The sequence below is a fragment of the Rutilus rutilus genome (genome assembly GCF_951802725.1).
Source record: "Rutilus rutilus genome assembly, chromosome: 18".
NCBI lineage: Eukaryota > Metazoa > Chordata > Actinopteri > Cypriniformes > Leuciscidae > Rutilus > Rutilus rutilus.
The window spans coordinates 31,275,041-31,298,020 of NC_140231.1; the positions used below are offsets into that span (position 1 = coordinate 31,275,041).

At 36.2% G+C, this 22,980-nt stretch overlaps 1 protein-coding gene across 1 annotated transcript in view; it reads left to right on the plus strand.

The window, feature by feature from the left end:
• The first annotated feature begins 2,054 nt into the window (after positions 1–2,054).
• dym (dymeclin) overlaps positions 2,055–22,980 on the plus strand; it is an 80,259-nt gene continuing 59,333 nt past the window's right edge. Inside the window, exons 1-8 of the mRNA XM_084386620.1 lie at positions 2,055–2,270; positions 3,888–4,083; positions 11,046–11,098; positions 11,447–11,540; positions 13,484–13,617; positions 15,208–15,280; positions 19,963–20,088; positions 22,565–22,704. Coding sequence (XP_084242746.1) covers positions 3,944–4,083; positions 11,046–11,098; positions 11,447–11,540; positions 13,484–13,617; positions 15,208–15,280; positions 19,963–20,088; positions 22,565–22,704 — 760 coding nt within the window. The 5' untranslated portion in view covers positions 2,055–2,270; positions 3,888–3,943. The remainder of the gene's footprint in view (positions 2,271–3,887; positions 4,084–11,045; positions 11,099–11,446; positions 11,541–13,483; positions 13,618–15,207; positions 15,281–19,962; positions 20,089–22,564; positions 22,705–22,980) is intronic.

Here is a 22,980-nt window from a genome sequence, read left to right on the forward strand (position 1 = left end):
GACTTTGAGACGTTGTTTGTGGTGAAAAGTACATTCTTCATTTTTCATGTTTATTATTACCAGTGTTGGCATTACATGCATTACAATATCGCGTTACTTCCTAAAATAGTAACTAATTGCATTAATTAGTTACTTTTTATGGAAAGTAATGTGTTGCATTACTTTTGCGTCACTTTTACGCTCCTGGCCTGGGCTTGCTTGTTTGTTTTTTAATAACCAAAAAAAGTTGTATTTTTGGCAAATGTAAAGGCCCTTTCACACCAGAAGTGTAAATGTAAAAGGAGATGCAAATTCACACCTGTACAGTAGAGGGCGACGTTCATCAAACCGTACAGCTGCGCTGCTGTTCTGGATTGCAGAAGAATAGGACACAGGAAAAGAAGTTCAACACTTCAGCAATAAAAACTAAAAAAAATCTAGTCAATTTTGCTTATTAGTATGGCTGAATTGGATCATTGAAGGTGTTGGAAACTTTATTCCTTCATCGAAGCAAGACCAGGAGATGTTGGGATATCGTTCAAGCAGAAGTTATTCTTTATTGAGGACTTCGCTGAGCGTTGCTGCAGTCATCCAACAATCTAAATCTAATACAGTATGCATTGTAGTTATATACATTCCAAGGGGGAGGGATTACATAGAGGCGGAGACTCTGAACAAAGCATGCAAATGAAGTAGGAACACACCCTACTCTGAGAGCGCTACCAGTCCAATTGAATCAGCGTAACTATTCAAATGCTGATACTGGCCAGGAACTCCGGTTCCAAGAGCCATCCCAGAGCCATTAAAGACAAAAGGTGAAAGTCTCCCCTACAGCTAATCCAATCAACCTAACGATTCAATGTCTGGGCCAGGGGCTCCGAAAGCCATTTGGGCTCCGAAAGCCATTTGCAGAACAAAAGGTGACAATGGAGAAAACAGGAATTGCAACTTTGCTGAGCAGAATCATTCGTGTGATATCATCATCTTAACCTTAAAAGCTAAATACAATATTATTCACCATGATGTTATGTGAGGAAGCATATCTGAAATAGATTCTTAAATTTGCAATCCTTCAAAGGTCAGTAGCAAATACAATAAAATGAGATTAAAAAAGCCCGGTTTCAGAAACTGGGCTTAGATTAAGCCAGGATTGGGCCTTAGTTAAATTAGTGCATTAAAGAAGCTTTTTTTTTAAACGTGCCTTAGAAAAGAAAACATGACTGGTGTGCATCTTGAGACAAAACAATAAGACTGGCATATTTTATCACTGTTACTTCACCGTTTTTATTCATTTTGAGGAATAGCCGACTGAATCTGATTTTGTGCAAGTGCGATGAGTAAATGCATGCTCACATTTAGTCTAGAACTAAAATACAGTAGGATGCACTTACTCATGATTCCTCTCAACATGTCAGTCAATACAAGTAACTTGCATTACTAATTTGAAAAAAGTAACTCTGATATTTTATTGTAAATTTAAAAGAAATGCATTACTTTACTAGTTACTTAAAAAAGTAATCTGATAACATAACTCACATTACTTGTAATGCGTTACCCCAACACTAATTATTACTATATACAAGACTATAAATCTCGAGAATAAAGGCTGCTTTTATTTGATCAAATATACAGTAAAAGCAGAAATATTATTTCACTTTAAAATAACTGTTTTCTATGTGCATATATTGTAAACTGTGATTTATTACTGTGATCAAAGCTGAATTTTCAGCATCATTACTTCTAATATGCTGATTTGATGCTAAAAAAAAACATTTCTGATTATTATCATAACTATATATTACCTATGTATATCTAAGTAGTATATCTGAACGCTTTTACTGTATTTGTTCGTTTTCACAGTGGCGAATTTATGAACCCTGCTACGCATAGATATTTTTAAAAAGGCTATATATGTATATATGATGTATATATAGCTATAATCTGAGGCTAATGCACTACTGAATATTAATAAGATCGTGCTTGCTTACGTTACGTGGCAATCTTCTTTAAGGATTCTAATGAATATTCATGAGTTTCTCCGCCTCTCCTAGTGGGATTGGAGGGTTATTCTGCGCGTGCCCGGGATGTCACGAGCGTCAGTGGTGACGTGGAGACGCAGAGCTATCAGAGTCAATACAGCTCAAACTTACACTGTTAAACACACTTTACTGGAAATTCACCATTACTAATTACGAGTCTTTTAGTTGTTTTCCTTCTGAAAAGACATAGACGCTTGTCTAAAGGAACGCGAGGGGCTTTTCTGAGGCGCTGTCAATTCTGACATTCATCAGGTAAGTTATTCTTGTCGTTAGCCTGCTAGCATGTCAGCATTGAAGCTAACGGGTTTATAATGGATTTCTCCATTCACTCGAGTCTGCAAGCTAATTGTTGCTAAGTGTATAGCTTACTGGACACTTATTAACTTCTACACAGGGAATTGCAGACCATAATATAGTCATATAAAATGAATATTTAACTGCATTCTGGTGATTTTATCTGCGGTGGGTATAGAAGCTGTGAGGTGAGTTATTTGACAGCCCTCTGAGGAAAGCCCAAATATGTCTTAAGTGAATTAATTCCATTATTTACAGGAAGTTTTGAATGACATATTATTAATCAGTCTTCACCAGCCTTGTGTGAAATCATAGGCTGTGTGTATTAGACAGTATTTGTGTTCATACAGACTGCAGTCTAAACATTGATGTCCTGCAGGTGTTTGAGCTAGTCTGTAAATGTGTAACTTACCTGTATTCTGTAGGTTATTCATGAGGTACTTACCTGTAGTCTGTTGTCACCTGTAATGTTGATAGCAGATCTTGATGGCATTTAATTCATTGTTGATTTTAGTAATTGGCAAGATATTTTGCACCATTGCATCATGATTGTTTGTGCCTTTGAGCATCTTGAGGCAAATCTCACCAAAATCTGTCAAGACCTTGTTTGAGTCATATTTAATGACTAAACTACAAAGATAGAATCAAGACTCCTATTAAGATAGTGGCATTTTTTTTCATTCCCCCAATTCTCTTGGAAAATTTTACTCTCGTATCTCGTTACTGTTATACAAATATATCTAGATATTTATATATGTGTGTGTGTGTGTGTGTGTGTGTGTCTGTATATTACAATTTACAGCCTTTACAATAAAAAAAATTGGTCATATTTTATCCTAAAACAGAAAGAATTCTCACTGTAATGTGTAACATTTTTATATTATTTTAAAATAGTTAAGTAGTGTATATCTAGGTAGTATTCAGTAAACTGCTTTTATACTCATTTTAACATACACTGTGTTTCAGTAATGAGAATCCCTTTTTGAGATAATAATTAAGATTAGGAGTGAAAATGTGCTTAATTGCCATGAAAATAATAATAATGTCACAATACAAATGTGTTGTGTTCATTTTCTTTATGCAAAATGTAGTTGCTTGGGCTGACATATGTTCAACTTGTTTTTGATTTATAAATGTAAGTTAATAAAGTTATTACTGATTAGTTGTAAAATGACGAATGGATCTTAACACCAGAGCTTTCTTCAGGTTTGTGAGACGCAAAATAAATGAGTTTCCTTGTTGTTGACTAAGAGAGGTCACGTCATCTTCTCTGATCAGATCAAATTTAACATTAACCAGGATGTTTAACGAAAACCTTCACTGCTTTTCGGCAGCTTCTGAAGAGAGTTTCACACTCCACATCAGGGAACCAGTGGCACGTCAACAATGTGTGTGTGTAAAGGGTGTGTGTGCTTAACAAAGAGGTGTGTGTTTGTGTGTTAGGGCTCTGTGTCTACCCATCAAACCTGTTTCAAGTGTGTGTACTCCTGCTTAAGTATTTAGTTCCTCCTCTATGTCTTGTTTGTCAAACTAATTACTTTACTCAGTGAAGTGATTGCTCTCATGATCCTCCAGGTTTTGCTTGGCTGGCGATGAGGCTCTGAGGCAGTCTCTCGTGGTTTCTGGAGGCGATGGGTGCAAACACCAGTCAGGTGAGCGACCTGTCGGAGAGCCAGAGCATCCGCAATCTGATTGGTCCAGACGCCATATCAGAGAATGAGCCCTTCTGGAACCAGCTGATCTCCTTCACCTTCACTAGCCCCACCAGCAGGTGAGACACTCCTCTGACCCCCCCCAATCACTGATGTCCCATACACTCACATTGTCAAACAAACACAAAAAATACTGTCTATTAATGTGGACTAAGGCATGCAAATGAGCCCTGCTCTGATTGGCTAACTTTTAAGCATATAAAGTGAGTAGCAATCCCTGCTTGAAGATGCTAAATACTGTACAGATGTTGACATGTTAATGTGGGATGTGTTGATCATGTGCTCATGGGCAGGATGACACATTGAGTATTGGAATGTGCTGCTGTCTCTGGCCCTGTTTACACCTGGTATTAGGACGTGTTTTTGTCGATCGGATCACAAGTAGATTTGGGAGACACATTCACGTTTACACCTGGTGTTTTAATCCGCCTCTTTTGTCCACTTTTAACCACTTCTGTCCTGATTTCTTCGAGGGGAGGGTCTCACAATTTACATATGATGACTGAAAAACATATGAAGAGCATCAGCTTTTGTTTCTGCTCTGAGAGCCGCAAGATCTCGGTGTTAGAAATCAGGAATGCTGAGAGAACATTGTGCTTGGTACGTTTTTCGTCTTCAAACCAAACTTGGGTGTGTTCTATGACAGTGTAAACAGGAAAAAAACGCATGCATTCGGATATTTCAAGATCGGTTTCAGGCCTCATTTATATGTGGAAATAAATCAGATATGTGCCAAATGCGACTGTCATGTAAACAGGCAGATCGGGTTTTCTGAGGCAACGTCTCCGCGGTTTAATGATGAGAGCAACCCCAACGCGCATCTGCAAAGGGACAGATGGCACGACGAAACGTGGACTAACGTTGACACAACATATCAAAGGTTGGCTTGCTCATCTTAAAATTTTAGACCCACTTCTCTTAAAGCCCGCCACAATATGCTCTCACCAGTCCTGAGATCTCTCTCGCACACAATAACTGAAGCATATGCGCAATGATGATGGCCCTTTTTTCGTCGTACTCCGCCTCAAAATCATGGTGATGTTTGGCGAACTTAGGCTATATCGCAAAGCTTGCATCAAGCATATTTCACATTCGTCCATCTGTGCAAGAACCCCCTTTAAGCATGCACGATGTTTCAGATAGTATGGCAAATGTAAACGCATGAATTGGATATGGGTCACAATTGAAAGAACGTGTAAACGGACGATCGAAAAAAACGGATAAAGGTAACAAATCAGAATTGGGCCTCAAGACCTCCAGTGTAAACGAGGCCTGACCATTACGTTTCCTAATGCTTGGTGTGATTAGACTAGTTTTAAAATGCTGCCTTGTCTTGTTTGTGTTAAGATGATGGTTTATAGCTTCTCTGTTTTGCCCAGCCCTAGTGCTCATAGTTGTAATGGAATGATCTTTTTTTGTTGTTGTTGCAGTTTAGTTTATAAATAAATAGTCTATGTGGTCTGGGAGGTTTTGTATTGTGGTTCTCAAACTTTTTGATCTATAGGCCCCCTAGTGTCCAATACAATATTCGAAGGCTCCCTATATAATATCAACATAATTAACTAATAACATATTAACAGAAACTGGGAGTGTTGACTAAATGATTTGTAGCTAAATTACATATGCCAAGTCAAGTCATCTTCATTTTGCGCTTTTAACAATATTGTTTCAAAGCAGCTTTACAGAGATAAGCGTATAATTTAAGGTAACAGAGATTGTTTTGGCTTTATAGCGGTTCTTTAATAAAGTTAATTTCCAGCTAAAGTTAGTTTTGATTGATTCGCTTCCATCGCAACGATCATTTGTTATTAAATTAGGGGCCGCCAAGACGACACTGTTCTCTCTACACAGACTTTAAACGCGAACCTGTGAGAAATGCTGATGGCGTTCACATGCGCATTAAGAACTGGTTCTATAGTTATGTGTGTTTGAATACATGATGTGCGTAGTTTGTAATTCCCTACAGACCAAGCCTAAACAAAGTACTGGTCTTTCCTTATAAATTTTGATACAGAATTAAATTTTATTTTGTCATTTCGGGGTAGGTACGCGAAACGAATTTTGCCGACAACGCTTCATCTGTAGAGTGGGAAAGGGATCCTCCATAGGGAGAGACTAGTTGGCACTTCAGCACTGCGTTGTCATCGGGTCCAGGCGAAGGTCCTTCATCAGATCTGGATACGGCCTGGATCCGGCAGGCTCGGGATAAAAAAAAACACTAAAATTAGCGTAGATGCCATTCTTCTTATGATGTAACGAGTTCATCAGGATTTATGGGAAGTGTTCCCGGTTCCGGCTGACCTAATCTATGCAGCCTAACATTGAATTATAGAAGTCTATAATGTGTTATGTCAGGGTTTCCGCGGGGTTGTAAAAGGTAGTAAAAGGTAGTAAATTAAATTATGCCAAATTAAGGCCAGTAAAAAGTAGTAAAAAGTAGTAAACGTCATCTGACGAGGTAGTAAATTTTCGAAGCCCCATCTAACTGGGTCTATATGGTTTTCAATTAGGGTAACTTACGTGTGCAGGCCTATTTCCTTACTAAACTTCCATGAATTTATTTTTATTTTGAGTTGGACCCAAAGACAGAGAAAAGAAAGGACGGACCTGAGTGAACGGAATGACGTCACGCGATGTGTACGTTGGGCGGTTCAAGCTGGTACCTTAGCTTGGCGGTAAACCTCTGCTCCGCGCGAGTTTACCAAGTAAATATGGGCAAGTGCAAGTTTTCGGACCTCTGGCTGGAGGACGCTCGGTTTAAAGACTGGCTTAGGCCAGTAGTTGGAGACAGCCGAGAAGTTTTTTGCAACGTTTGCAAGAAAACGATAAATATTACTTGGATGGGGGTGAAGGCGGTTAATTCCCACAGGGAGTCTGCTAGCCACCAAGCCAGGATGCGGGGACGTAACACCCAGCTACCGCTGTCGCTGTTTTGCGCTGGACCAACGGCTACAGCGACGCCTTTTATGTTTGTTGTTAATTCAGTTAATTGTTTATGCTCTCTCTCAATCTCTCTTTTTCTCTCTTTTTCTCTCTCTCTCTCTCTCTCTCTCTCTCTCTCTCTCTCTCTCTCTCTCTCTCTCTCTCTCTCTCTCTCTCTCTCTGTGTGTGTTGGACAGTGCTTGGCTTGTGTCCAGTGTTGAAGTTATTTGTTTATTAATGAAATACTGTTATTATAGTGTTCAATTGCACTTTATTATTACACGTTGTGTAGCTGTTCATTCTAAAGGTCCAGTCTGTCTTCTAATTTTTATGTAATTGTTACTCTTTGACATATTGAGTAAATCCTATGGACCAAGGCCTGTTGTGATATCTTGATTAATCCAAGTCCTATGGTAGAGTTCCCTCTTACTTGAATGTAGCTCACTCACTTGCCCTAACACACATGCACACTCACATACACCTACAGAACCTCACCGGACTTTCTCTTTCTCGCTCTCTCTGGTTCTCTATCTCTCCCTCCCAGTGTTGAAATTAAGTTATAATTGCCTCATTAAATTGTGATTAAATATGTTATTAATTCATTTTGGACATGTCTTTACTTGTCACTTTACTTAACACTTAACACTGCTACAGTTGAAGTTTGAAGCCGTGTTGGTAGTAAAAATATTGTGATGGTAGTAAAATAGGTGGTAAAAAGGTAGTAAATTCAATTTAAGAATCTCTGTATAAACCCTGTATGTGAATGCTAGGTCAAAGAGATTTTTTGTGATTTTGTGATTCCAGACGTTGAAAATAATAATATAAGAAATAGTTTTTTTGGTTACGTCTTGGTTGTCTTGTTTTTATAGCGTTTCATGTTAGATATCTATTAAGTTAGATTTTTGTAATATATTATAAAAAATAATTAATTAAATAATTTGTAGGCGTCCTGTTGGAAGTTCGCTGAGGCCCCCTCTGGTTGAGAAGCAGTTTGAGTTTGTCAATTTATCAAATTCAGGTATATAAAAAGAACAAGAAAAATTGTTCTCGTTTATATGACCACAGACACACTCCCAGGGCACTTGAAATTTCTTTAACAAACCAGAAGCAAAGTCGCGCCAGCGCTGTATTGTGAAGCATGTCTGAAAAAGAAACATACACACACAACTATACAATACTAGCTGACCGTAGACGATGTTTCTGCTGTTTATTTCCAAAGTTAATGTGGTTGATGAGTGATGATGACTGAGTAGTTGTTTTCTAAATGTCTTTCCCATTATATTTAGTGTTTTTCCTGTTATAGTTACCTGCTAATGTACAGTAATTGATTGCACTTTCACCGGTTTCTGTCTGAAGATGTGTGTTGTTGATGTCATGATGAGCTCATGAACAAACTCCGGGTTACAGGATTAGTTTCGAGTTGACAAAACCAAACCAATCCAAACAGGCTTTGTTGGTACCATGATGCTGATCAACTTTCTTTATCAACTCGGGCTTTGATCCTGAGTTTAGGAGTGACATCAGCAGTGAACAGCCAATCACATGCTGAGAAAGAGTGAAACTGCGATTCACTTCTTCTGCAGAATATTACGAGATTGAAAAATATTACGAATTTAAACAAATGTTCACAGTAAGAAGAAAATAGCTGTCTGTGAAATAGAACAACTAAAAGAAAAAGTCTTTAAATATCTACTTTAAGTAAAAGTTGTGAAGTTGAAGCTGAAATTGAACATTTAAGCTCACATGTAGTCATTTTATAGGCTTATCTATTGATTCTAAAGCGTATTTATATTACCTTTATATATTTATTCATTGATAAACTAAAATTGTGCATGTGTGATAGATTTAAGGGTATAATAATTACATAAATAATATCTAAATCATACAGAATTATTATTCTAAATAAGCATTACTAAAAGCCAGACGATTTTGTCTTTAAAAATCATTTGCTATCTCGTGACCTTTAATTTGGAGTAGGAACAGGTGGAGTCACTTTATCGCATCAGACACTTTGCTCTAGGGGTGGTGAAAAAAATCGATTATTGATTAATCGCGAGTATGTTATGGACGAGTATGAATCGATTATTAAATTTTCAAAAATCGATTTTTTTATAAAAAAATAAATACATTTTTGGATGCCACGATTACGTAATCGTTTAAAGCCGCGATAAAAAAAAAAAAAAAAAAAATCCACTCTGCGTGCATTTAGAGCATGTTATGTTATGAGAGGCGAATCACAACTACTTCAGAAAACCCAGCACAATATAGGAACTACCAGGCAGTGACGTATGTGTACGCTGAAATAAAAAGTATTTCACCTCAGAAAAACGGACGTTCCTGTCCTGTCAGCCGTTATACTGTACTCATAGCGCACACTCTTCAATTGCACGCGCAAATGCGGAGGGGCGCGCCGTGTATCGCTTCACTGAATAGTGCAAAGTGCAAAAGAAACTACGAGCATGCAACGTTGTTACGTTGTAAATTAGTAAGTCATGAAATAAAAGTAAAATACCAATAAATCACGTTACTGGTACGTCGTGTGTTAGCTGAGAAGGATTTGCATGCAGGTATGATTTTCATTTCTATTCACCAGGAGCAGTTTCCATGTTTCATTAACAGTTCTTGTTAGTATTGTGTATTCACCATGGTAACTGTCGTTTCAATATTAACCCCAAAATGCCACTTTATTTTCACTTTGTGTTATTTTTTATATTTGTAAAATACTGTGGTGGCTCATACCAACATTGTATTAACAAAAGCTAGTTTGGGACTGCTATTTAATATCTTTAGCTGAACACCTTGTCTTTCTAGAAGAAAATTGTCCAGTTTCTACAGTATGTTGGTTCTGATCTACTTCCTAAAGGAAATAAGCCTTTCATTTATTTGTTATTGTTTAGTTCAACTTGAGTCACAACACAATGTGATGTATTCATTTCTGTGTTCTACAGAACATAAGCTACATACAAATAATTCTGAAGTTATAACTACACGACACAGAAAGTGCTTTGAGTTGTTACTCAATAAAAGAGTTAAGTAATTCAGCAGCTGACTTTTTTTAATACTGCTATCACTTTGTAGTGTATTTTCGTTTACTGTTGTGAACTGGAAAATCAATAATCGCTAATCGAGAATCGTTAATAATCGAAAATCGACTGTAATCGAATCAGGACTTCAATAATCGTAATCGAATCGAATCGGGAAATCAGACAGATTAACCACCCCTACTTTGCTCACAGCTAACTTGGTCCAAGTTTGGTTTGCAACCTCTTACCTGGGACATAGCCTGCCTTGGAGCATTAGTTACTGTGGCGATGAACACTGCTAAAAGCCAAACCACTTTCATGGTGCCTAAAACCCAGGTTTGCCGCAAACTAAACTGAAACATACCTGGCTAGCCCCCCTACACCGGCTTCATGGTACAGGCCCCAGGTGGATGTAGGTTAGGTCATCTGTCGCTCTCTCGGTTTGAAGGTTATATGAGGGACGGACACCAGAGGGAGCCAGAGAATCTCACATCACACACACTATTTCAGCATCTCTTTATTTTGTTGAAATGTTCATGTTCATTATGATAGACTTGTCATTGAAGTTACTCAGCACTTTGCATGAATAGTGCACTTTTATGTGTCCTGTCGTAAGACACAAATCCCATGTTTCTGATGTGTAATGTTGTTGTCAATACAGCTTAACATATTTAACAAATTCAATATAGTATGAAAACTAGGTCAGAAAATGGTGATTTCTGACATCTTGAACTTCTCAGCTGTATCCAGACATAATCTGTTAATCAGTTCATTGCAGTATTTACTTACTCGTTGAAGTTTTAATGACCAACAATGTAAAATTAATCTCTGCCCTACATTTTGCATGCATGCAACCCTTTTTTTTTGTTTTTTGGTCTATATTATTCATTATTTATTGAACAATGATTTCCTTTATCATTGCTTTCCCTTCATGATTTTACTGCAACACTTCATATCGTGCCTAACAGCATCTCTTGACCATGTTAGATTCATTGTAAAAAACTGGCTTGAGTGGCTCGTTGATATTTCTCTCATATGACGTTTATCTCTCTCTCTCTCTCTGTGTGTGTTTGCAGTGCTGATGCTAAACTCCTGGAGGAGGCTGTCGTCCCGCTGGCTAAGACTCTAAGTATGTGTGTTTGTATGAGTAATTTACTGCCATTTCATTACAGCCCTCTGTACAAAGAGACGCGCACACTGATTTCAAACCCACTGTCCTGTGAAATAAAGCTCTGTAATTTAGGTCTGTGTGCGCATGAAGCCACACCATTCAAATGATAACCGATCCCAAGTCAACTCTGCTTTTATGATGTGCTGTATGTAATTTATTGCGTTTATTGACTAGTTTGTTTCCCACTAAATCACAAGGAATCCTTAATGCATTCTGTTGATTTGGTTTAGTAGCACTTATCATAAACAACCTTCAGATGGGAAGTGATGTTTTGTGTTTTTGATCTTCTGTCTCGGCCCTTTATAGTTCAGAACAACCCCAGGTCTGGGAACTTCGGGGCGTTGGTGAGAGTCTTTCTCAGCAGAACCAAAGAACTGAAGATTTCCACAGAATGCCAAGAGTAAGTGAGATACGTCTTCACTAAAGTGTGCATATAAGAGCTGTATGGCGTTTCAAATATCCATAAACAATGAATAATATGAAGACGCACAGTATCCAAAATCCATTGCATGAAAACTGACTTGTACATGATGGTTTCTCGAGCAAACATCACAAATAATTGCGTACAAAATATTATATTTTAAATGATGGCTTGTTTCATTGTTCATTGTTCCATGTTTATGCAGAAACCAGTCACACGTGTTTTTTTTATTGTAATTAATCAAACAAGTTTGTAATAATTATGATTTTTTTTAAAGAAATAATTCTAATATGCTGATTTAAATAATATTATCAACAATTATTGGTGCTCAACTATTAATAATGGTTCTTATCAATGTTTTTGCTGCTTAATATTTCGGTAGAAGTATTTTTTCCTTGAATAGAAAGTTCAAAAGAACAATATTTTGTAACATCATAAATGTCTTTACTTTCAGTTTTGAGCAAATTTAATGCATCCCTGAATAAAAGTATTAAAAAAAAAATCTTACTCACCCCAAATATTAAGCAGCAAAAAATATTCTTATTATAAGCTATATTAATAAAAAAAATTGTGTGTATGTCCTTCGTTAGCAAAGCACTTGTTTTGGTTTTATTTTTTACGAGAAGTACATGCATGAATGAGGAAATAAAGTGAGATGCGGAATAGGCTTGATGTTAAAAAGTTATTAAGCTCTATAGACCTTATTCAGAGCAGCGCCATGACAGGTATGAAAGTGAGGCTGTGAGGAATAGTCTTGCCGTGTTTCCAATGTGTAACATTATATTGGATCCGTGCATAAGTCATAATATAATAAACCTGCTACTGTCTGTCATTAATCATAATGTCAATTAAACATCAAAAGAAAAGAGGGAATCACTCACTTCTCTTGACTAAATCACTTATGTAGCTTTAATAATAATCAATTTATTTGTAATTAATAACTAAAGAAGACTATGTAGTGATTCATTTAATATGTAAATATTTAATTTCTGTATTATTTCTTACTTGAATGCTTCTGTTAAAAATATTTAAAATGAAAAAAAACAAAACAATTAATGCACTAATTTAATTTTGTTCCTTTCTTATATTGATTTGACTCGTATTTATTCTACTGTTTGTTATTTGCATTGTTGTTCTTATTTTTAATAGTAAATATAACATAACAAAAATAACTATATGTTGTGATTATTAATAAAATTATTATTATTTATAAAAGAATTGGAGGAAAAGATGAACCGAGAATTATTTTATAATCAAATCTTGAGGCAAGAACAGATTCAAACCTCTAGTATAGTATATAAGTAACACCTTGTGTGTGAAAGCGGATGAGATTTCTTGTTTTTGTGGTTCTCGGATGCTCAGAACATCTTTATAACGTCTTTTCCCACACATTCGTGATATTCAGGGCACGTTAACTAATCACTCAGGACGGTACCGTTAAGATGTTTTTGATACGATTTTCCCATGGGAATAACATCTGTGCAGGCCACAGCTTCACACACACACCACCAGAGCTGATGTTTGTGCTCAAAAGTGTTGCTGTAGCATGAATCCAGAGCGGGGAGTGACCCAGCGCTCCTACAGCGCGTGCATGTGAACCGTCACACTGTGATCCTCTGAGAGAATATTTATGATGTGCTCTGATCTGAACTATGCCGAGATCAAACCCTCAGTCACACATTTGATCCAGGGTCAGCTGATGTCATAGCTGCATATGTGAGCTGTTTCTCAGTGTATGAACGTGTAATGATATAGCAACTACTACAGACGCCTGACAGCCTGTGTGTGTGTGTGTGTGTGTGTGTGTGTGTTGGTTTAGTCGAGGATGATCCAAAACCACTGGCCACAGTTCAGGCCACAGCTCACAGGCTGCTGTAGGTCAATAATTATCTATGACTCTCTTTCTCTTTCTCTCTCTCTAGTCAGTTATTCATCTGGCAGGCCCATAATGCTTTGTTTCTGGTGCGCTGTTTGCTGAAGGTCTTCATCAGGGAGATGAGTGAAGAAGAGCTGCACTTACAGTTCTCCTACCAGGAGAGGGCGCCAGGAACCTACGGTCTCTCACACACACACACACACACACACACACACACACACACACACACACACACACACACACACACACACACACAATTAATTGGCTTCATTCTATTTTTAGTTTTTTTATATTTTAGTTTTTGACGTGTTTAATCATATTTGACCCTCACACATATAGTACCTACACATATTTACCTAGTTGTTGTTTTGGTAACACTTTACAACAAGGTCTCATTTGTTTTGTAGTTAATGCATTAGCTAACATGAGCTAACAATAAGCATTCGATATTTTTACGGCATTTATGTTAGTTAATGAATAATGAATGAAATTAACATGAACTAAATTAATAAATGCTGGTTTGATAGCACTTATTATTTTTCATTGTTTGTTCACGTTAACTAATGAAATGTTAAAAACTGAGTCTTTGTTGTAAAGTATTACCATTGTTTTTATGTAAAGCTAACAGCTAACCTTACACCTAAACGAAACCTTATTTATTATTATTATTATTATTATTTATATATCAATTTATATTTGTAAATGTTCCAAGATGAAAGAGGCAGTTTCTTTAAAGTCTATACAGTATAGCTAAATATATTGATCTTTCTAATTACTCCAGACTAGCACTAACCTAACATAACCTAACCCAGACTAACCCTAACCCAGACTAACCCTAACCCTAACTAGAACTGGTTTCCTCATCAGGCCACAAGTTTGATCCCCACAGTCTTTTTTTTTTTTTTTTGGGTTGTATTATTTTGTGTTAATAATATCTGATGTCCATTAAGAAACACACATCAGTGTTATTTTAGTAATATGTTTATACTATTATAGTTTTTATTAATATTTTGAGTTACCTTTTATTTTTATATTTTCAGTTTTCATGTTAACTTATTTCATTTTTAATTAAAATGTCCTTATTTCATTTTTAGTCATTTTATTATGTGCTTTTGTTGTTTTATTAGTTTTTATATTAATATTACTATTTAGTTCAATTAAAATGTGTATATATTTCTAGTTAGTAATTTTAGTACTTAGAAACTCGTTTCAGTTAGTGTCCAAGACAACATTTCTCATTTAGTTTTAGTTTACGTTATTTTATTTCCCTATTTAAATGAACAAAAATGTTTTTAATAGTTTCAGTTTTTGTTAATAACCCTGACGCACATTTCCCATCTTTGATTTCACAAAAGAAGATAAAGTTAGTGTTTTGAAGGTCTGTTTCAGCATCAGACCAAGGCACATGAAGCAGTGACGCTCATGTGTGTCAAGTTTGAGACTCATTTCCTGATCCTGTTCTTTTCCTACACACTTCCTGTCCTCTCTCCATCGTGCTTATCAATAATAATGTCCGAAAAGGCAAAATAAAAGCGCTTTTTGGAGCATTTATGGTATCTGGTCTTGTCCAATCTGACAGCTTCTCAGTTGTTTGATGTGTCGCAACCCACATCTGAGTATAAATGTCATCTCTGACCAATCAGAATGAGCAACATACAGAACCAGTGACCTAAAGAAACTTTACACAGACTATATTTACATTGCTGATGTGTCAGCGTTCCCGTCTCTGACCTGACCGTGATGTGTGTGTGTGTGTGTGTGTGTTAACAGACTCCATCTGTGAGGATCTTCTGGAGGAGCTGGTCTGTAATTTGGTGCATCTCATCGTTGAAGTGCCGCTTCTGTGAGTATCCGAAGAAGAACTGTGTGTGTTTGTTTTTGTTCTGGATTTCTCTGTCTTGCAAATACTAAGTGATAAAGTATGTCTCAGCGTGAGCGGGAGGTGTGTGCGTGTGTTATTGTCGTGATATATGACGGGTCTCTCACATACAGCGTGTGAAGGTCATCTCTGACTCAAACAATGAGGTGTCGCAGTCCTTATTTATACACACAAATATTTTCAATAAGTTCAAGAATAAAAAAGTAGGACTGTCAATGCTGTCAAACATATTAGCACAATTAATCATGCCACCCGACCTTTATGTATATAGCGCTTTATACAATACAGATTGTTTCAAAGCAGCTTCACAGTAATAAACAGGAAAATAATAGAATCAGTGATGCAGACTTCATCAAATGAGACAAATTCAGCTGTAAGCAGAGCTACAGAAGACAATAGTGTCATTGTTCAGCTCGAGTCAGTTCATTTGTTGATTCAGTTTAGTTGCAAAATTCGTCGTTTATGAAACAAAGTCATTTAGCAAGATTAGCATGTACCGAGTTGCTACTTTTAACTCGACACATCTTCTTAAAAACGGGACATTTTTGCTCCTTTGTTTTTACACGCTTCCCTTTACGTGTTTTTTCCATGATCCCTGAGCGCCCGTGTGTCTCATCAGACCTCTGTGTGACCCGCTGTCATTTACACACCTGAGTGGAGGACACCTTCATGCATGAAATCATGACGGCCTTCACACACACATCTGTAAATCTCTATAGTAGAGAGATAACCACACCAGCACTGCATTATTCAGCTTGCCTCCTGCATGTTTCCAGTGTTTGTGTGTTTGTATGTATTCAAAGGGCAGATAGATTTACCCACTCTGAATGTTCTAGAGTGTCCTTGTGTTCCACCCAGTCTATAATGAGAACCATATTACACTGATCATGATGATGATGATGTGTGTGTGTGTGTGTGTGTCTTACTCAGGGTTCGTACGGGGTGCTTGAAATTTGGATCAAATGCTTAAAAATGCTTGAAATTGTAACTGTGTTTCTTTCACAACAAACACCCATCTGACTCAATAGTTCGTTTATTAAATGGAGAAATAAAATGTAGCCCTTCAGACACAGAGCGATTTGCGCTACGCTGGCCAGAGCAAAGGTAGGCGGAGTTTACACAATTTTGGCTGTTTATAGCGTTATCTCTCGTAATGTGATAAAAACACTAAATAATAATTTTGACTTTGTATTGGTGTGTAATTTACGGTGGTGTAAGGTGCTGGAAAAAGCTTTAAAATGGACCTTGAAAGTGCTTGAATTTGACCTTGGAAAAGGTGTACGAACCCGTTCTTACTGTTCAGTGCTTAAAATGCCCCTATTTACTTAATTAAACCACATTTGTGATCTTATTATAGGATACCTAATATGCCCTTTTTATTATATTTATTTGTATATATATACAGTACCAGTCAAAAGTTTGGAAACATTACTATTTTTAATGCTTTTGCAAGAAGTCTCTTATGCTCATCAAGCCTGCAGTTAAAAAAAAAACAAAAACAAAAAAACAGTAATATTCTGAAATATTATTACAATTTAAAATAATGGTTCTCTTTTTTAATATACTTTAAAATGTAATTTATTTTTGTGATGCAAAGCTGAATTTTCATCAGCAAGTACTCCAGTCTTTGGTGTCTTATGATCCTTCAGAAATCATTCTAATATGATGATTTGATACTCAATTATTATCAATGATGGAAACAGTTGTGCTGTTTAATATATTTTTTTGGAATACTTTTTTCAGGATTCATTGATGAGTAAAACGTTAACAGCATTTATTCATAAAAACAGCATTTATTCAAAATAAAAACATTTCTAACAATATAAATCGTTACCATCACCTTTTAGCAATTTAACGCATCCTTGTTGAATTAAAGTACTAATTTCTTTAAAAAAAAAATAGTTATTGTTCCCAAACTTTTGAACGGTAGTGTATATTGTTACAAATGATTTCTATTCTAAATAAATACAGTTCTTTTTAACTTTTTATTCATCAAATAATCCTGAAAAAAGCATCTCAGGTTATAAAAAAAATATTAAGCAGCACAACTGTTTCCAACATTGATCATAAATCAGCATATTAGAATGATTTCTGAAGGATCATAAGACACCAAAGACTGGAGTACTTGCTGATGAAAATTCAGCTTTGCATCACAAAAATAAATTACATTTTAAAGTATATTAAAAAAGAGAACCATTATTTTAAATTGTAATAATATTTCAGAATATTACTGTTTTTTTTTTTTTTTTTTTTTTTTTAAACTGCAGGCTTGATGAGCATAAGAGACTTCTTTCAAAAGCATTAAAAATAGTAATGTTTCCAAACTTTTGACTGGTACTGTATATATATATATATATATAGCTGTTTCCAATGTTAAAGGACAGTAATAACTAAATTAAATAATAAAAAAACTGCATGCAATACGGTCTTAATGAATGAAGAGACTTAGTTTGTAAATCACAAGGCACTGAGAAGGAACAGAGAACTTGAGGAACGTCACTTAGACACAGTTGAATGTTTTAAGCGGGTTTGAAATAAAGCCTGTTATTTGTGCTGGCTCACGTGTGTAAGTGGATTGTGTAGTTGTTGTATTGTAACAGAGTTCAGTGTGCTGTTGTTGTCCCGTGTCTGTTTTTGTTGCCGTTTGTCTCGTTTCCTTGCTACGTGCTCACCAGGAGAAGTCAGGCGCGGGTCACATTCAGATCCCCGACTCGCTGGTTCCTACGTGTTTTCGAGCGATTCTGTAGCCGGAGACAGGATTCTTATCACGCTGGTCTGAAGGATATTGTGAATTGTAGCTCAAATTACCGCACAGATCAAAACAAGAAATAAAATAGCTGCAGAGACACAAAAACATCAGAGCGTTTATAGTGTGCAAGGTGATGGAGAAAAGTCATTTACGTCATTCCAAGAAGCCCGTGTGACATTTCTTTTTTTTTCTGTGAAACACAAAAGATAATGTTTAGCACTATCTTTAATAACACAATGAAAGCGTATAGTGAAAAAGAGCTGTACATAAATGCAGAAGACGAGAAGAACCTGTCTTGACCTTTTACCATAGATGGAACAGATTTGTAATGATATAATTCTGTTTATGGTGCTAAATGTGACTAAGCATGTTTTTTTTTGTTTTTTTATTAGTTTTGTAAGATTGTTAATGAGAGTTCATTTGGAGTCTCTATTAACTCAATCATCGGTAATGGTTTGTCATCGGTAATCGACAATATTCAAACTTTACCAAGCATGTAAGAGGCAAGGCTGTTAATAATGTGGCTGTTAATTCTTGTAATAATAAGTAATTTAATAAAAACAAGTGCCAAAATATTTATTATCAGCCCATGTCCGCAGAACATACACATCCCTCATCCCCGTTACGCTTTTTTTTGTAGTAAAGTCATCTCAGTTTAGTACATTTTACATTGTTTAAGTCTAGTCTTTTCTTCAAAGAGTTTTCAACATTTCAACTAGTCAACTCCACCTCAAAATAATCTGAAATCCTTTACTTTGTATTTTTCTCATTGCAAATTTTTTAAGAGTTTTGTAATAAATTGTATTTTAATAACCAAAGAAATTCAAAGCACTAAAATAATGTTGTAAAATTTTTTATTCGGTATGATTTAATGTGTCGTTAAAGCCATGTATGTGGGGTTTGGTTTGTCCTCGTTACAAAAACAGAATCCTATAGGAAACTCTTCGTGTTATTATGAATGTAATAATAGTGTGTGTGTGTGTGTGTGAGAGAGAGAGAGAGAAAGTGAAATGGAATCATGCCAAGTGACTTCACAGCACTGGGAAGTGGAAGTGAAGTGAGAAATCTGGAGGAAGGAAACCAGGGACAATAGAAAAAGAGAGAGATTGTTCTATTGATGTTGTGTAAGTGTGTGTGTGTGTGTGTGTGTGTCTGGAAAATGAGAGGGGGCAATGAGTTTACAGTAGGACATTTTACAGTAGGACTTGACTATTTTGGGGATTTGATGAATGATAATGTGATCAGCTTTTCTGTTTCATATTTCACCATCATTTGAAAATGATGTCATAGTGTAAAAATTGTATAAAAGTATTAAAAATTAAAATACAATTTTTTTTTTTATGCAGTATATAATTTTTGTATTTTTTTTTTTATGTATTTTTTTTTTACTTAACTTTATTTTTCCTTTGAATTTTGACCTGGATATGTTTTTTTATGAGATTCACACAAATCGGATTATTTATTGATCACTTGTTTCTTCTACAACCTTACTGTTTCCAGCATTTTATAAAAGTGCCTGAAATTATCTTCAAAATAACAACTTTTGCATACAGACGATTTTGACCAATAAAAAGATTCACGCAAATATAATTGTGTCTTTTACAATCTTATCGTTTACAATGTTTTAGTCAAGCAATAATACTCAGGTGGCCTTACGTTACTGTGATTTCAACTCAATTAAAACCCTCTTGACCGTGGTAAAATCACTGTAAATCACAGCAGCAATTGGCTTATTAACAGATAAATGTATGTGTAAATGTTTTTATTTATGTAAATTCATTCAAGAAACAGATGCAAATATACAAACACCTTCAGGAGAACATTCGTATGTAAAGTCAGATATCTAAAGGAAGTAATAATGAATGTGTTAATGATTGTCCTGTCTCTGTTTTCATAGTGACATCACCTACAACATCCTGTTTGAATCTGTGACCACCCTCCTGGTGCTGTTGTCCTATCAGCTCTTTCACAAGGAGATTCTGAGGGAGGGGCTTATCTACGGCTACCTGACCAAAGGACGATGGTGAGAAAGAAGGATCGCCATACTTGCCGTTTCTGGCACAAAATTATTTGTGAAATTTACTAGCAATTTCTGATTGAAAATTGTTTATACACCAAATGTTTTTCTCTATACATGTAATTTAAGGTACATTTGTGTACTATACGGTTGGTTGATAATATAAAATGACTGGTAAAGTAAGTCACAGATACTCTACACACCTGAATAGACTCATCTAATTGATCCAGAGTTCCAATGATGCATCATAAACTTCTTAACTCAAGACCCAGAGCCAATACAAGTTAAAAGTTGTTGCCTACTGCACTGTTTTATTCGTACGAAGTTTGTCCCAGTGTGATAATGTGGCCCCCTGACCGGCATTAACAGAAGGACGACTGTCAAGAGCTGCCATTTCATATGCAAATGAGGGTGTTCATTAATTCGCCAGATGCTCTCGTCTGGAGCTTTGCTTGAGTTCACCCGGAGGGCTCGTTTGCATCGCACCAGTGATACTGAGCTTTTAAAGTTCCCTCGTTAGCTCTTCAGCGCTGCAGCTGAGCTTGCATGTTTGAGGTCGTTAACGAACACTCGTCAAACCTCACGAGTGTCTTTAGGACTGAGACGTACTCTATGCAAGTGCGTGAAAGCAAAGACGTCCAGCTACACAAGCGCTGTATTCTCACTTCACAGTGCAAACGAGCGCTGGAAATACCATCAGTTTCCAGAAACCAAATACTCTTGGCATTCCAACCATTTCCGTGTTTCTTTAATTCTCATGTTTAATCTTGACGTTCTCGATCTTCCCAGAGACCCTAATGCTAATGTTCCAAAATAATAGTAATTTCCTAAAATGCCCTATTATTTTCTTTTCCAATTGTTTTTCTATGTTCCTGTGATCTAATAAAAACCAGGTAACCATGGTCGGCTGTTTTAAATGGCAAAAGTCTATCTGTCTATGTATGTATCTATGTATGTATCTATCTCCATCCATCCATCCATCCATCCATCCATCCATCCATCCATCCATCCATCCATCCATCCATCCATCCATCCATCCATCCATCCATCCATCCATCCATCCATCCATCCATCCATCCATCCATCCATCCATCCATCCATCCATCCATCCATCCATCCATCCATCCATCCATCCATCCATCCATCCATCCATCCATCCATCCATCCATCCATCCATCCATCCATCCATCCATCCATCCATCCATCCATCCATCCATCCATCCATATAAATATAGATTTTTCGATATGTATTGATACAGAAATAACTGCAGTGGTTCCAATACTAATTTTCTGCAGTACCGATACACCGATAACAGCTGTGCTTTCTTGCTTTCTCTTCTGTCCGACAGTGAGTTGGACACACACCCGCCTCCTCTTATTCACTTGTTTAGGTTGAAAGTGTTGGTGTGACAGGGCATGAATTTCGGCGTGGGCTAGCGTGTATTGCACATTATTTTCCTAATTTCCACAGGTTTCACACTCACATCCGATGCGCGCACACTATCTTGCCGCCTCTCAAACCGCTCGCGAGGACCAAATTGATACACACAATTCTGTCAAAATGTCCATCTTGTCAAGTATTCACGTAAACACAGGTGGTTTAGTCTAAAGTGAATGTTGAATTGAACCATTCATATGGATTACTGTTACAATGTGTCATGTACTTTTAGAAGCTTGAAAATATTGTTTGACTAGAATTTCAATGGATGGACAAAAGATTATGGCAGTTTTTCCCTGTGGTATGAAATGTTATTGAATATTGATATTTTTCAAGGTATTTTATCAAAGTTGAAATTCTTGTACCGTTACAACACACACACACATACAGTATATATATATATATATATATATATATATATATATATATTAGGGCTGTCAAAAGATTAATCGCGATTAATCGCATCCAAAATAAAAGTTTGTGTTTACATAATATATGTGTATATACTTGTATATATTTAAGAAAAATGTGTAATTTATATATAAAAAAATTATATTTATATATAATATAAATTATATATAAATATATACAGTATATGTATGCAAATATTTCTTAAATATATACATGCATGTGTGTGTATTGATATATACAAAATAATTATACACAGTACACACACATATATTATGTAAACACAAACTTTTATTTTGGATGCGATTAATCGCGATTAATCTTTTGACAGCCCTAATATATATATATGGATTTCTATAAATTCTATAGAAATTTGCATCTGTGCATATATATATATATATATATATATGTGTGTGTGTGTGTGTGTGTGTGTGTGTGTGTGTGTGTGTGTGTGTGTGTGTGTGTGTGTACGTGGTTTTTATTTATTGTGATAAAAATTTAATTCTTTATACTTTATTTCAATTACTCTCTACATTTGATAGTTTTAGTTAACAATAACAACAACACAACTGTTTAGTGAGTTTGCCCTCGAGTATGGTAGGTTTGCTAAACCTCTGTCTCTCTCTCTCTCTGTAGTCTGTCTCTGACGAGTCGTCTGGTGAAGACGCTGCTGTATAACTTCATCAGACAGGAGAAGTGTCCACCCGCCACTCACGTGTTGCAGACGCAGTCAGACGGAGGAGGGCTGCTGTACGGACTCGCATCAGGAGTCGCCAGTGAGTACAGACACACACTGTCCTGATCACTCACTCATCCAACACACACATACGGGTCCTGTATACCATCCCTCAGACTGCACGTCACAGTATTGATACAATACAGTATGATTCCTTTTGTTTGATGCATCAAATCTGATGCATATTAAGCTGTTTACCAGATTTGTGAACAAATCATTCAGTCAATCAATTAAAAGATTTTAGATTATTCCTTCAATATTGTAAATGAACATTCAACTTCACACGCTGGCTCTGGGTGACAATAGCTGTTTCCAC